Source organism: Vulpes lagopus, chromosome X (genome assembly GCF_018345385.1).
Source record: "Vulpes lagopus strain Blue_001 chromosome X, ASM1834538v1, whole genome shotgun sequence".
Lineage (NCBI taxonomy): Eukaryota > Metazoa > Chordata > Mammalia > Carnivora > Canidae > Vulpes > Vulpes lagopus.
In genome coordinates, this window is record NC_054848.1 from 104047031 (window position 1) to 104062727 (window position 15697).

General features: G+C 43.2%; 1 protein-coding gene across 2 annotated transcripts in view; it reads right to left on the reverse strand.

Annotated features, from left to right (window-relative positions):
* Positions 1-1347: 1347 nt before the first annotated feature.
* GPC4 (glypican 4) overlaps positions 1348-15697 on the reverse strand; it is a 109620-nt gene continuing 95270 nt past the window's right edge. For both annotated transcript variants that reach the window (XM_041741629.1, XM_041741630.1), the window contains exons 4-9: positions 10368-10533; positions 5509-5639; positions 5256-5402; positions 4315-4451; positions 3528-3703; positions 1348-3432 (exon numbers count right to left, since the gene is read on the reverse strand). In XM_041741629.1, the coding sequence (XP_041597563.1) occupies positions 3230-3432; positions 3528-3703; positions 4315-4451; positions 5256-5402; positions 5509-5639; positions 10368-10533 (960 nt within the window). In that variant the 3' untranslated portion in view covers positions 1348-3229. The remainder of the gene's footprint in view (positions 3433-3527; positions 3704-4314; positions 4452-5255; positions 5403-5508; positions 5640-10367; positions 10534-15697) is intronic.

A 15697-nucleotide genomic window follows, 5' to 3' on the forward strand; every position in this document is an offset into this window, starting at 1 on the left:
TGCCTTACTGTTGGACTAGAATTCCTAGATTACCAGATGATTATCTTTCAGAGATTCTTCACATTTGTATCCATAAGAAAATCACTAGAGAAGGTTAAAAATAGAAACTGAATTGGACAATAAAGCATATCCCCAGAATGCACAGCTATACTGTCCGCACAAGGTTCTAAGTTGATAAAAATAGTTGTCAGTGTTTGTTTCCTCATTTCAAAAAGAGAAAGTTGTATTTGGTAGTTGGGCATTGGCTCGAGAGTGAGCATGCCCACATGCAGCCTCCTGTAGCAGACCCTGTCAGTGTCTTACCACCCTTCAGCTCTGCAAGAGGACATATTCAGCAGACATGAAAGGACAAGCAGAATGTTGCATGCATAGCATCACCTACATCTATTTTTATGTCAGTTCTAGAATCACCAATGACAAATTCTACTTCAGGAAAACTGTTAGGTTTCTAACCCTCAGGATCTCAAGTTTTAAAATGCATGTCAATTATTTGTACTTTGTCTTTTATCAAATAATAGGTGCTAATTACAGGCTGTTTTTGAAATAAAATGTAAATCTAAGGGTCGTCAAAATGTTTTTTTCTTAAGGTACAGGGTGGTGAAGTGTTGGAAAGAAAAATAATTTCCAAATGACTTTGTAAAACACAAAATCATATGCTATTAACTGAGACTTTGGGAATGTCAGGTCTACCGACAAAGCTTTTATTCTACCTCATACTCTGAACTCTAAAGATTTTAGAATATTCAACTTGCTTTTATTCTTTTTTTTTGGTGGTGGTCGGGAGGGCAGAGTGCAATGGTGAGCCTGCCAGCTGGTCAGAAGCCAAGAGTTATCCAGTCTGATCTGAATGGAAAAATCTATGATTTGTTTATTTCATAGTTCAAGTTCAAAAGCAAGAGACAATTTAAATAATAAAAGGGTCACAGGAAAAAATGCAAAGAAAGAAAACAAATCAGTGAGAGTCCAGAAGAACCTTCAAGAATATTTAATTCGGAAAATGTTATTGGTGTAGAGAAGTTGACTGAAAGAAAACAGCTGGGCAGAGTTCAAAGTTTTAAATTAAAAACAATCTTACAAGGTCTACGGGGATAACTCTTTGAGCCACATTTTGGAGACCAGATTCATTTCTACCAAGTCAAAGTAATGGCAGTCTAAGCTAAAAAGGAAATTCCTCACAACTGAGGTAGTTACTAAGTATCAGCACATTTTCCAGGTTCTCACAAGGCAGCTTAGCTATTTACAATCCATTTTTCCTCATATATAAATGGAGCACCTTTCCAATTTTAGGTCTTCTGTGATTGGTTTTAAAACAACAACAACAAAAAAAAACCACTTATACACACCAGCCAGAATATGCCTATTTTATTAACATCATGCTTGAATAAATAACTGGCTACTGCTAATAAAATTAAGCCTCTGTTTACAACAGCCCCCAATATTCCATGTTGACCATTCGCGCAGAATTTGGTGTAAAAAGTCGAGTGAAATGTAGACCCTGAGCTATTGAGTAATTATGCTTCAATATAAAAATAGAGAATTAGTCTTACAACTGAAGATCTGAACAGGAACACAAACCACCTCTCTGTGGGTTTTAGCTTTTGTGGAATAGGTCAGGATCTTAATGGGGGTCTAAGGCAGGAAGAGACTTGCAGGATTTTTTCATTTTTAAGACTTTTTGGGAACTCCTTTTTCAAGGGATTTGTTACTGTCTCATAGTTTTATGGGTTGACATTTGGTAAGGATAGGAGGAATGGAGTCCTAGGGACCCAGGGACAACAGAACCAGCATTTGCAAGATCCCCCCATTCCCTGGTGGCTATAGGATCACCACTAAGCTATTATCTTCTGGGCTCTCTACTCCTTCCTGTCCCCCTCCAAACAAAAACAACACGTGAAAAATATCTGGACACTCAGGTCCCACCAAGTGGACTTCTTGGCTGAAAGAGTGGCACACGACCATGAAATGCACAGCCAGCCCTTTGCCTTTCTGAGGCAGGGGCCCAGGCAGACAACTCAAGTAGGGCACTTTAGAAATCTCTTTTTACAAAAATTGGGATCCCAAACCAAATGTAGATGCACAGGCAAAATCTTTGCTCGGAGGAGTGTTGACAGCTCTTCCGTGAGCCCGGGCTGTGCCCCGGTTTGGGCTGGTGCCCAGACAGTTCCCTATTCTATGTGGTTGGGGTTGAAATCTGGTACACTGTGACAAAGGGGACCAAATGAGCATCTTAGTCACTTGGTCATTTCTGCCATCAGGATAGGAATTCAAAGCAGGTCAGTGTGGACATGAAGACCAGCACACAGCGGCTTGCTAACTTGCCTGGATAAAACACAAAAAGACAAAAACCCACCCCCAAACTAAGTGTGAACGTGTGATAACTCAGACGTCCTGAATGCCTTCTATATTTCTAGGGAGAGTGTATGAAAAAGAATCTTCTAAATGGGTTCCACTTTTTAGTATAAGCGGGTTCGAGAAATAGACCTATCTATCTGCGATCTTAGTTTATGTAATTCAATTCAGCCAAGACAGGTATAGTCTGCAGTCTCTTCCAGTCCCTGGCTATCAATGAAGTACAGCTTTCTTCTCGTATTGATGCCTGAATACAACCCACCAAGTGGCTCAGAAGCCCCCCGTGCCTTCACATTCTGTCCTAACTTAATAATAATAATAAAAAACAAAATCACATCCACTTCTCTCCAGATAAGGCAACTAAAACAACAGGGATGAATGGAAATTTTACTGCTTGTTGGGCTTTTTCTTTTAATAAGATAACATGATAAATAAAACCTGCTTCTGTACAGCTATTTAATATTTCAGAAATACGTACATGTTACATGCCAAGAAAGGACCCTGGTTTTCTTGTAAGAAACACGGTGAGATCATAACTGAAGGGAAAAAAAACCCACAAACAAAAAGGAAAAAAAAAACACAAACAAATAAGAGTGATAAAATCACAAATGCACAACTAACTACAGTTCTGTACCTACACTGTTAGCCACATTTAACATGATTCTGGGGGAGCAGGAATCAACTTTACATACGAGTCCCTTTTCCCCCACAAAACTGAAAGAAAACACAAAGTCAGCATTTTTTAAACCAGTGGCCACATAGTAAAAACTGTACATCGTTGTCCATTCATTTAAAAAGCAAAGTCACTAAGATGGTATAAAAGTGATAACTGGTGCCTTTTTATCTTTTTGATGAAAACTTTTTCCTCTAAGATTCAGAATTATCTCCACTCTCGCTGCATGACCAGGAGCAAGATGCAGAAGACAGCAAGGAGGTAGGGCTGTGCCCCCACAAGGGCACCAGGGCTGCTGGCTTTATCATTGGCATTCTTCCCAGAGTGGTCAGTCACGTTGTACTCAAACTCTGAAGGGCACTGCTGATACTCACAACCACTTCCACTTCCCTCTCCACTGCTCTCGTCACCTATTTAAAAAAAGGAATAGAGATTTCAATCCACTTAGTCCTCATCACAAGCTGGTACAAAGAACAATGTATAAGTTCCAAACACAAATGCTTACTGATATCAAAGAAGTCCACATCGTTCCCGTTGTACGCATTCTTCATTTTACTGGTCATAACCCGAAGAGCCATGATCTGACGAAGGATCAGTATGTCTGGTTTGCTGGTGTCAACCTGGACCTCTGGATTATTGCCCTGGTTGGCTAAGCCATTTCCCGTCACTGCGAACAGGTATCTGAAATGAGAAATGACCCTGTGAATAGGAGCGGTTAAGACAAATAGTCGCCGCAGATCATCAGAGAATTCTGCCTAGATTCTAGTATTTCCATTGGGTAGAATTCATGAGAAAGTTCTTTCATTTCTTGTTTCTCTGCTTTGATGGTGACCTTTTGGAAAGCTACCCCTTTTACGGAGGTTGGTGGGTCAGAGTCAAGTGCAGTGGGTACTTAGCAGAGTTACTAAGTGTGTTAGAGGAGCAACACAAGACATCCCCGAAGAGAATGAGGCCTTTTGGGAACTGGAACTTTGGGGAGCCAGGCCATTGGGCCAAGAACCACAAGGATTCAATCCTGTAAAGACCAAACTTCTGGAACAGCCTGACCTTGGGCTGCAGCCCCTGTACTGGGCTAGAGCCACCGCCACAGACTTCTGGCCCAGTACTCGCTGCAACTAGCTGGGTGCCTTCCCAAGGCTTGCGGGGCAAAGCCTGTTCCTTAGATTGTCTAGAGGCTATCCACATTACTGATGCTTCCCTCAGGTGACACCAAGTGACCCCCGTCTGAAGAGCCCCGCAGTACCAGGCATGTGGGAGAAGGGAGACCACCAATCCACTTGCCCAAGGCTAACCTGCTCTTGCCTTTCCCATTCCAACAATCATCTTCATTGCCATTCCCGGCGGCCATCCTCTCATCACTGCAAACATTGCTGGGCAGAGAGGACCAGAACTTCTTGGCCTGTTTCAGCTTCTCCTTGACATCAGTAACCTAATTAGAGGAGGGGGAAAAGAAGAAAGAAAAGTAAAAAAGAGGAGAAGACCTGTGTAAAAACACCCAACTGCCTACAGATGTGTCTTTTGACCATTTCTAAAGTCGCTCCAGAGTGCTATGCAATTCATTTTCAACTTGAATCACGAAAGAAAAATGCAGATCGAATTTATACAGCAAAAAACAGAATTACTCAAATGAATGAATGGTGGGATGCAAGGAGTTGCCCAGATCCACCGTCTACTCTACCTCTTTATTTACAACTACCATTGGAAGCCTGCTGGCCTCCAGGTCCCATGGATACCATGATAAAACACCGTCTCTTTCTGTGAGGCTTTCATACTCTGGTTCGAGCATCTATACTGTCCCTTCTATGAAACCATGTCTGTCACTGTGCTCCCTCCTACTCCTGTGTGTGCAGCATGTGTGGAAAGCAGTTTGCTTATGTTTTCCAACTGTCCTAACGCTTATTACACATCCCCTTTTGCTAGTTAAGGCAAAAGGATGGCTGCTTCTCCCACTTTGTTGGGGCTTCTGGAAAACAAGGATGGGTCTCACTGCCCTGTGCTTCCCTATGACAGGCACAATGATGGTCTCAGAGTAGATGCCTCACATTTCCTAACTACGTACCAACTTTATGAGCTAGAAAATGAGAGGCAGATTTATTGACACCCACATGCAATTTGCTTGAAAAGCTTCACCTGAAAGACCTGCACTTGAAAGCCTTCCAACTAAAAATGCATTTGGAGCAAATGTTTTTGGTTCTTGGTCATTAAACATGGCCATTGCTGCCAAAGTGCTCACCAGTCGGTCCAAACTAGTGCCAGCTGCTGTAGTTGGGCGTTCCTCAGGGTGATATGGTCTGAAGCGAGCACTGAAAGCCCCCTCAGAGATGGAACGTGAAATCCGGCCGGCTGGGAGGGGCTTGGGGGGTCCACATCCCTGGAAAACCTGCATTGAAGCATTCATGGTCACATTAGGGAAGTTGCATCCCAAGTTTGGGAGGGGTAGGGGCGGGGACTCTGTTTCTCCTTTTCAGTTATCCTGCCTCTGTTACCTTCTGAGACACTTGCACACTATTCTCCTGCATGTTCATTATAGCATCAGAAATCTTCACATCGATGGGATCCATGACCGATTCGATGTTGAAGGGACCCTCGAGCCTCTCCGCCACCATCAGCATTGCGTCTAACAGGGTGTTTGGGGAAGAACAATATGGCATAAAAAGTAAATCGTTAGTTTGGCCTTGAGTAATCAGTCTGATTATTTTACTGTCTTTGTTTCCTATGGATGGGGGGAGAAGGGGAGGGAAGAGGGTATGTGTTGTAGTCAATTCAGGTTTTTCTGTCCGCTTCTACTACACCAAGCTGCATTTAGTCAGCATGTGTTGCTAGTTCTCTAAAGTGTGAAGTGGCCAGGTGAATGCTTTATTCCACAGCAAGGACACCCAATTGGGACTGTTCTATTATAATGATTGTTCATTCTTTCGTGTGTCGGTGGCTGTCACTGTAAGGCGCCAAGCTGGCTCCTGCTGACAAACCTAAGGCTGGAGGCAGAATAACATGCCACTTCCACAGTGACTTCCTAGGATCTTTTCATTTAGGTTCCATTTACAAGACTCAAAAACATAAATCCGTTAAAATTCTGGCGTATCATTTCCTTTCTTTCATTTTTTAAATGAAACCCTTTCAGCTCCTTGAGCGCACAGTTGGAAAGTACAAATGACAGTGTTCCCAGGAATTCTAATGACTTTTCAAATAATGAAAATTTGAAAAAATGCAAATTTGTATTAAGATAAACTTCCCATTTCAAACACAAGGGCCTCGAGTTAAAGCCAAACATGTGCCTCTTTTCATTCGGGTGAAAAGACAACACAAGACACAGTACACAAAAAAGCCTGCATTCACAGTGTGAGTCTTTGCGGATTATTCTGTGAGTCACCTTGGCATTCTGGAGGAGTCTAGAATGTTTTAGTACACATCGAATCTCTTAAAATATGTAGCACTTGTTTTTCTGCCGTATGTGTTGGCTGCAATTATTAGGCTTGGTGGCTTTGCCTGATTATTTCCTGGTCAAAATGAAAGCAAACTGGAAATGGGAAAAGGGCTGCTTCACTCCTGACAAGCACCAAACTTGCAACTTGTCTGCTCTCCTTTCTACTCTAGGACTTAAGGTTTGCAGGGAGAGGGTCGTCAGGGCCACCTTATCTGCAGGATTCAGGTAGGCCAAGGGCAGCTCCCAGCAAGAGGCCAAGGGCAGCTCCCAGCAAGGAGGGCTAGTTTCCAGAAGACTATGGGCCCTTCTCAGAGAACACTGCAGACCCCCAGGATCTTCTACCTCAGCTTTCTGGTGCAAAGGAGTTTTAGCATCAACATATTAATGAAACCAAATTTGGTCATCAACCTTTCACCTTCCACCTAGAACAGATGCAACACAGCATTTTAAAGCACTGGAGGTCATTTCTCTAAACTGCAATAGCAATGTCACAAACCACAAATAGATTTCCGTGAAATGCACTTTTTTAAAAAAGTAATAACAAATCAAGTTTCAGATTGCATTGTGGTAAGCACCAATAAAGTGACGCTTCCAACCTCCAAGTAAAGGCTGCCAGCATGAATATACCATTGTGCTAGAGGGGGAAAAATGCTTTTGATGTGCTAGCAAAAGGAGACTTTTGTAAACAAGTGGAGCACGACTTAAACGTGTTCATCATTGTCAAAGCATCAGGGCTGCCAAGTACAGAAAGCACATTCTTCGCAGAAGTCGCTTGCTCCAAATAAAAATATTATGAATAGACAGATAATCAGCATCCAAAATGCAGAGGTTTAGACAAGAAAAAAAACAGCGCATTTTGAAACTACTCATTCCCCTAGTGGCGAGGAGAGGCCAGATCACTAATGTGTTTGTGAAAGACTGAAAGGAAACATAAACCCGATTCTTCTGGCTGTTTGGCGTCTTTGTAAACTCTGGGAATGGAGGGAAGCCGGGCCTTTGTTGGGGCCGGTGCCATGGCGTTGTGCGGTGCGCAGCTGAGGAATGCGCAAAGCTGCCTCCCACCCCTGGGGGGAGTCATGCTTGGCTATCAATGAGGCTCTGCCCTAGAAGCAGCCAGCCCTGATTAGTAGCTGAGAGAGAGTGAGTGACCGAGAGCAAGAGAGCCAAAGATGGTGGCTTTGGGGTATTTTTCTTCTGGTGCATCTCAGCTACAGGTCTCATTTCCAGGATATCTCACTGACCCCTGACTCCTGCCAGCAACCCCCAAATCCCAACACCCCAATATGAAAGTCCTGCTGGCAGCAACATGTGACATTAATAAGGTTGGCTAGGAGTGAGATGAACATTAAGGCAACCACAGTATCTGATGGAAAACAAGGTGCATCCAAGCATAATTTATGGTTCTCTAGAAACAGGCTTTTTTGGTGGTGGTGGTGGGGAGTATTGGGTTGACCTTTTGAGTCAACCTCTTATAAAACCAAGGCCAGGGTGCTTCAACTGGATCCATCTTGTTGATCAAGGCTGACAATGATTCAATAGAGGGAAAAGAGGATATGGCAGCAAGAAGGCAGATGTGGAAAACGTATCCTTAGTCTCTTCAAGGGCCTGGTCCAACTGCAGGATTTCAAGGCTCAGGCTATGTGGACGAGGTCGCCCCCATCCATTAACAAAGCCCCTTCACACCAGGCAAAGTGATTCCTTTCGAACTGGGCCACCAATAATCATAAACCCCCATGTTCAGCCTCGGGGCCCACTGGGAGAACAAAAGGCAGTTTCCCGACTTACCCCCAAGATCTGATTTAAAGAAGGGGGGGGGAGCCCTTTGCCGTTCATTAACTGCAGTCATTTAAAGGGGAAAGAAAAATTCTTTGCAAAAAAAAAAAAAAAAAGAAAAAGAAAAACTAGAGAGCAGAGGCATGTAAATTGGGCGTGAATTCTATAACCACAGAGCAAATTAAACCCTGGTGAAAATTCATAAAAAAAGCACTGGGGATTAACAATGTCTATTACTCCTGACCAGTTAGATCAGCTTATGAGACATAAAGAATAAAATACCCATTAAAAATTAAGTTTAGACATGAATTATATACCTCTTCCCTCCAAAAAAGATCATTTCAAATAACTGAGGAAAATTGATTCCGAAATTCTATCAATTTGCACTGGGGTTTAATTTTGTTTCTTGAAAGAGAGCAAATGTAGTTTGAAAACTCTCAATAAGAACAACAGCAGCAACTCAGTCCTCCTTGTTTTAGAATACCTGGTTGAAAACATTAATTAAGCAAGCCAGAGTGCAGTTTTGATTTGACATGAACCTGCAAACTCTTTGGAAAAATAGGTCAAAAAAAAAAAAAAAGAGCGAGAGAATTTCTATCTTAATACAATGAGTTAGTTTATGCCAGAACAAGAGAATAGAGCAAGGAACATATCCCTTTGCCCCTTACTCCTGATCAATCTCTAGAAGAGTTGGCAAAACTAGGGGGTTGTCACTCTACCCTGTTTGTACTGTATGGCAAATGCTCCTCCTTTGCCCTGAGAATGAATACATTAGATGCTATAAAGTAAAAAGGCTAACCGACATTTACAAAACTGAATTTAGCAGAAGCAAACTGCAAATTTGGCATCTGGGTGTGGGGGAGAGGGTGGGATTTAAAAAAGAGTAAAAACATCAACTTTAGATCTGGAAATGCCACGAGCTTTGATTTCCAGTGGAAATATTTTCAAGCTACAATTTCTCCCATGGCTTCCTTCTGGGCATGATGCACCGTTAGTGTGCGCATGCCTCCCCCGCCCTTCGGCCTTCCCTTTCAGGGACTCAGCTCTCCTGTGTGTAAATTTTCTCAGGTCTTCTAGCTCTGAGCTATTTAGGCTACAATTGTGCTGAAGTGCTTAATATTCACATCTTTTATTTTTTCTTGTATCAGTGTTCTCAAGAATCTGTTGGAGCCAATTTATTGATGCATTTTCAAACAGAGTTAATATGGTAATTAGCTCTCATACAGACTAAAAAGCATTCTCTCCAACTCCAATCCCCCGCCCCCAAAAGTGCCAGCAAATTGCATCCATGTTCCATGATGTGAACAAGTAAGTGAAAAACAGGTGCTTCTAAAGGCACTTATGTTCTGCAATTACACCCATGTGACTGGGGGCCAGGGAAGAAAGCCAAGTTTGTTTTTGTGAGCCCTTTTTGTGTGCGGTGCCACTATCACGGAGGATCAGGAGCTTCTGTACCGTACCGAGGTTTCAGGACTTAACATATGCATTAAGAGTGCATCAAGGAAGTTGATGACCAGTCATTTAAATGATCCCTAACTTGTCCTTTCCCGAGGATGTTGATTAATCCTCTCGGAAAATGGGTACCTCCCTTACACTGCAGTCTGGACTCTGGGTTTCAGAGACAGGTGAGAATGCTTACCTCTAACATGACTAGAGCCAAAGGACCTCCATTCTCACGGGATGTCAGCTCCTATTAAATCCTCTACAGAAACAGAACTCCTCAATTCCCCCCAGTCAGGTTTCACCTGGTTCAAACATCCAGCGGTTGTCTGGCCAATAATGCAGAAGGTTCAGTTGTAGCATGATAGACCAAACGATTTCAAAGCTCAGCCAGTGATGGCTGTACTCCCACCTTTACAGGAACACAGGCCTAGGATATACAACTAAAACTGACCTTTCGGGGGGAAATGCCAAAAGGTCATGTTCTCATTACGAAAACTCAGTATTCACTGTGTCTGAGGTCTTCGGTAATGCCACCATTAGTTCAAGAGAATATTTACTTATAGAATGGTGGGAACTCTGAAGACAGTAAGAACCGTGGCAAACAACAAGGAACAGAAGAACCCTCAGGGATGATAATTACACTATTCCCCACGGCCAGAAGCTGAGCTCTCTCCGGCAACATAAATTTCTTCCTCGCTCACTCACCTATGAAATTGTTCCATTCAAAATCGAGATCCCCTTGGTTAGCCAGACAGCCTCTCATAATGTTCGAGCAGTAGTTGTAACAGGGCTTCACATTCACGAGCCCCTGGCAATGGGAGCAGTAGATCATCTTCAGCAGTGCATGGGTACACTGGGCTGTAGGATTGACCTAGTTTGGGGAGAAGACAAAGACAATGGTGGGACAGAGGTACCAGAGCAATTCCAAGTCCATCAAGTTGACCTTGAACATTTGGCCATGAATTCAACATAAGAATGAGTTGTGATGGATCACACTGAGCAGGCCTGGCCTGCTTCTTCTAGAGGAAGATTAGATAAAAGGAAGGGGTATGCTAGGAAGAAAGTGGGTGGTGGTGGGGGGAGGCGAGGGATGAACACCGCTTTACCGTGAATAACCCAGGTGCGCATTATTTCCCACCCTGTGGACTCTCATTCTTCCTCCAACATGCTCCCCCTCTCATTTTACATGGCTCAATTGTTTCAAAATCCTCTTACAAATATAGTGCCAGGATTGGCCAGAAGACACCAGAGTAGAGGTGATCTCCTGCCCACCACACATGGCCTGCTGTGGACTCTACCAACACTGTGTCTGGCTTGCCAGACTGGGACACAAGCATGTCTTCTTTTCAAACACATGGACTACAAGACTGCCCTTTGACACTTAATCTCCCAATCAAGGTGAAGAAGGGTATCTAGTGTACACTCTGTTCTGTGCCAGTAGCTGAGGAGAAGGCAAAAATCAATGCATCCTACAGGCAAGAATATGAATACATTTAACCTCGGGATGAAGTGAAGGCCTTCTAAGTCCTGGGAGCAGTAAAGCACAGAGTGCTCTGAGAACACTTGATGGAAGAGACGTGACTTCAGTTACACTTGGAAGAAAGGGTTGGATTTAACTGGCCAAATGAAAGGAGAACATCCCAGCCAGGGAGAACAAAATGGACTGGAGAAGTGTGCAGAGTACCTGGGGGTGGTGGAATTGTAGGAAGTGTGGCTGGATGCACAGGTAGGAGTGTGTGCGTGGCCAGAACTTAAAGGCACAAGAAGAGGAAGCAGAATGAGGTACCAATCAGCAGAACATGAGGGCTGTGAAAAGTTCACGGGGAAGGGAAGGGGCAAAGCTAAAAGTGGTACCAAAGTCAGAGTGGGCTGGCCGTCCTCGGTAGAGAAACAAGACCTCGTATCTTTCTGTTTCTCTTAACAATGACATTGTCTCATGCACCCCTCCCTGGTGGCTAACCCAAGGTTCCTGACTTCTCCATTCTCTCTGCCCTGCCCTCTGCTTTGGGAGTCACTATCAGAGGATTAGTGCATTCCTCTCTATCGCTCCCAACCAGTTCTGTGCACACAAACTTTTGAAAGCAGATACTGGTGCAGGGAACAGATGCTGGGATATGGGGCCATCTAGCAAGGTGCTTCACCTGCTCTGGAGTGTGACTTTGGATACTGCTTATCAACAGGACCCTCAGGAACAGGAATGAGGGATTAGAACTGTCGGGAGGAAAACTTAACACCAATGGGCTCCTATCTGATGTGCACACACAACACTGCTTATCCCTACCAGAACTCTGGCCTGAAGGGGGCGGGAACCTCCAGCAAACAAGGTGGTAACAGAGTACAACATTCCCTACCCAAGAATTAGGACTTTGCCACAGTTTTAACTAGGCCCAAATTAGTCCTTCTAACTGTGTTTTAATGTGCAGTGAAATCTTGGCTACCCAATACCCCGGGGGAGGTATCTCCAAGTCTGGAGAGCTTGATTTTCTGGACAGCTAAAAGTTCGTTCTTCTAAAGTCATCGATAATTAGGACTTCAATACCTGTCTGCTCCACCCCCTCACTTTACAGATGAGAAAACAGGCCTGGCCAAAGGAGGAGGCTGGAGAATCTGAGGATCACAGAAGTCAGAGTTGCAAGGGGCCTTAGAGGTCACATCGTCCAGCTCTCACATTTAAGATATAAGAAAACCAAGGCCACACAGATGAACTGACTTGCTGACAGTCACCCTGCTATATCTGATTCTAGTACTGCACCTTATCAAACATTTCCCTGCCTTCTTCAACACAAGATGTGAAATTCTCATCTTACACACACTTGATTTCCTCTTGACACTATATTTCAGGGCCATGTTGATGATACCACTAAATGGCTGTATCTCAGAAAGGTGAAGAGTTAGTGTGTAAATGAGAAATCAAAGAACAGACTGTAGCATTTGTTGAATATTATGCTTAAGAGGAAACCATGCCCTGGTATGGAAACATGTACAAAGCTCAAGTGTCAACAAATAGTTACTGAGCACCTATCTCGTGTTGGGGATTATTCTGGAATGTACTTGTGATTAGGTGGCAAAGCCAAGTAGGAATCTATGTTAGAATAGGGAACCTGTTCTTTTTTTGGCATTTTTTTTATTGGAGTTCGATTTGCCAACATACAGCACACCACCCAGTGCTCATCCAGTCAAGTGCCCCCCTCAGTGCCCGTCACCCAGTCAGGTGGGTGGGGGGTTGGGGTGACTGGGAACCCATTCTATGAAGCACAAACACATTCCAAAATAGTATGGGCCTTTAGAAAATAAGCAAAAAAACGCAATAGTTATATTCAACAAATTTTTTTCCTCCAAAAAGACCTTTCCATTCGTTTTCTTAACTATTTGTGGTCCACTGTATTCTTCATTCCGTTGTAAGTCAAATCTGTGATGCAGTAGACCTTGTAGTACAGTGCCCTAACACAGGGAGATGTCAGCTCAAGTTTAAAGACAGGGACCAGAGTTTTATTAAAGGAAGATTAAGCTGCGTTTGGCAGACTTTTTCCATTTCATTCCCTGGCTAAGTACTGGCTCATGCTCTACATGTAACTGGTTGTCTAACTACTAATAATGATCACCAAGGACTCAGCTCTAACATGCTATGTAATCACCAAACACCAGGACGGGGGCAGCCCAGATGGCTCAGTAGTTTAGCGCCTGCCTTCGGCCCAGAGTGTGATCCTGGAGACCCAGGATCAAGTCCCACGTCGGGCTCCCTGCATGAAGCCTGCTTCTCCCTCTGCCTGTGTCTGTGCCTCTCTCTCTCTGTCTCTCAATAAATAAATTTTTAAAATCTTAAAAAAAAAAAAAAAAAAACACCAGAATGGAGAAGAGAGATGGTAAAGTTCTAGAAGTAAACCACTATGGGGAAGAACATGTGCCATACCCAAGCTAGGGAAAATTGAATAGTCTTTTGTCTCACAACCACTATTTAGACCACTCTGCACAACTTCACATTATTCAGACCTGGGAAACAAAACTCTTGTGTGGGAATGAGGCCCTTGTACAGAGAAGGGTTGTTATTTTTTATGTTTATTTATTTGATAGAGAGAAAGAGAGAGATCTCACAGAAGCAAGGAGGAAGGGCAGAGGGAGAGAGAGAAGCAGGTTCCCCGCTGAGCAGAGAGCCCAACACAGGGTTGGATCCCAGGACCCTTAGGATCAGGACTTGAGCTGAAGGCAGATGCTTAACCAACTGAGCCACCCAGGAGCCCCTAGAGAAGGGTTTTAACACAGTTAGGAAAGTGGAAAGAAACAGGGGCCCCCCTGCAATGTTCAGTCCCCCGAGAGGAAGTACCAATAAATGTGACCACTCCCCAGGTCTTGGGTCCCCACCCTCATGGATCCAAACAAGCTCAGGATGGTGAACCCAAGGTGCCAAGGACCAGCTCTCCCTTTTGACTCTGGAGTACCCGGTGGAGAAACAAAATGGTTGCCTATCTCTTGGAATCCTCAAGGGCTTCCTGCTGGCATTTTACTTATTTTGAATAGAAATTCAAGTTCATTCACATTCTACTCCCTTACTTTCTAGAGTACATTTACATGGGGACCCAAATCCAATGGATGGATCCTGTCACGTGGGGATTAACACAAGGGTTAAGTTTACTCCAAGGCCACCTTTTAATCCTTAATTATATACTGATGCTCTATGGCACAGCATGCCAACTTAAAATATTCAACATTGTTCCTTTGGGTCACACTCTTGACCAAAATTTGAGGTTTTCCTATTGTTTAGAAGGGACTGCTGAGCCCCAATGCCAGAATCCTTGGGGCTAGGATAGGAATGGGAGTGGGAGTTGGGTGGTTTAGGGTTGCTTTGATAAAAGGCACATTTTTCAGACCTCCCTTAGAGATTGTTTCTCAAAATCATATTTAGAAACAGAGAAGGAAAAACTGGACACCCTTCCCTTCCCCCTTTGAACCACTAACATAAAGAATGGACCAATGATCTCAGGAGAAAATGCTTATTTAGCTTCTATGGTTTCATGATCATGAAGAGTCTTGATGTCAAAACGGAAAAGACACATTCTGTTCAGTGCCGGAATTAGCTGTCTACTGGTCACTTTTACTGGTTTTTACTGATAGATAAGATACAGTTATAGAGTGCTTACTATGTGCCAGGCTCTCTTCTAAGTACTTTGTGTGTATTAACTTATTTAAGCCTCCAACTAATCGTATGAGAGGAGTATTATCATTTCATTTCACAGATGAGAAAGGAGAAATCAAAAGAGATTAAGGGACTCACACAAGATCTTCAAGGGAATGGCTAAGATCTGAATGTGCGCATTTTGGTTCTAGAGCAGGTACACTCAACTTCCTTGTTGTTTATCAGAATGGCTTCTTTTGAGTAACAGAACAGTGAGGGAACAATACATGTATTTTACCAAAGTTTTAACGGTTTCAAAGATTCGTAGCTAAATGTAGCAGAGATTATCGATTTCTACTAGGAAGTGGGAGATTATATAAGAAACATGTTTGACATTATCTAAGAATGAGGTGGTTTGACTTGTTTAATTTTGGGGGACAATATGGTAGAAAGGGGACATCGTCCGGACTCAATACTTCTATTTATGCCCTCAAATCAAAATCTGAGTTACTGACCCTGAAAGAAGAAATATTAAACAGCCAATTTCCAAAACTCATAAAATCCTTCAAGACTGATCAAGGTCTTTTTAAATGTTGAAATGCCTTAAGATTTTAGGAGGCTGTGTTTCATGGTAAAAGTCAGTGGGACTTGGGGTGTGGGACGATGGAGAATCCTCATCACCCTTTTGTAAGATACTCATTCCTGCCACCCGATATATATTTGACATTGACATGCATGTGCATGCCATTTCTGCTATAAAAAGCCTTTGCAGAGAAGTCCCCTTTTCTGCAAAGACTCTTTTAATATAGATTGAGACTTTTACTCAATAATCTGTGTTTTCCAAACACCACATTAAAAACTACTGCAAAGCAGCTGAAAAAAAGAAAACTGCTGGAGAAGAGCTCTTTGTGCAGCCTGGATTTCA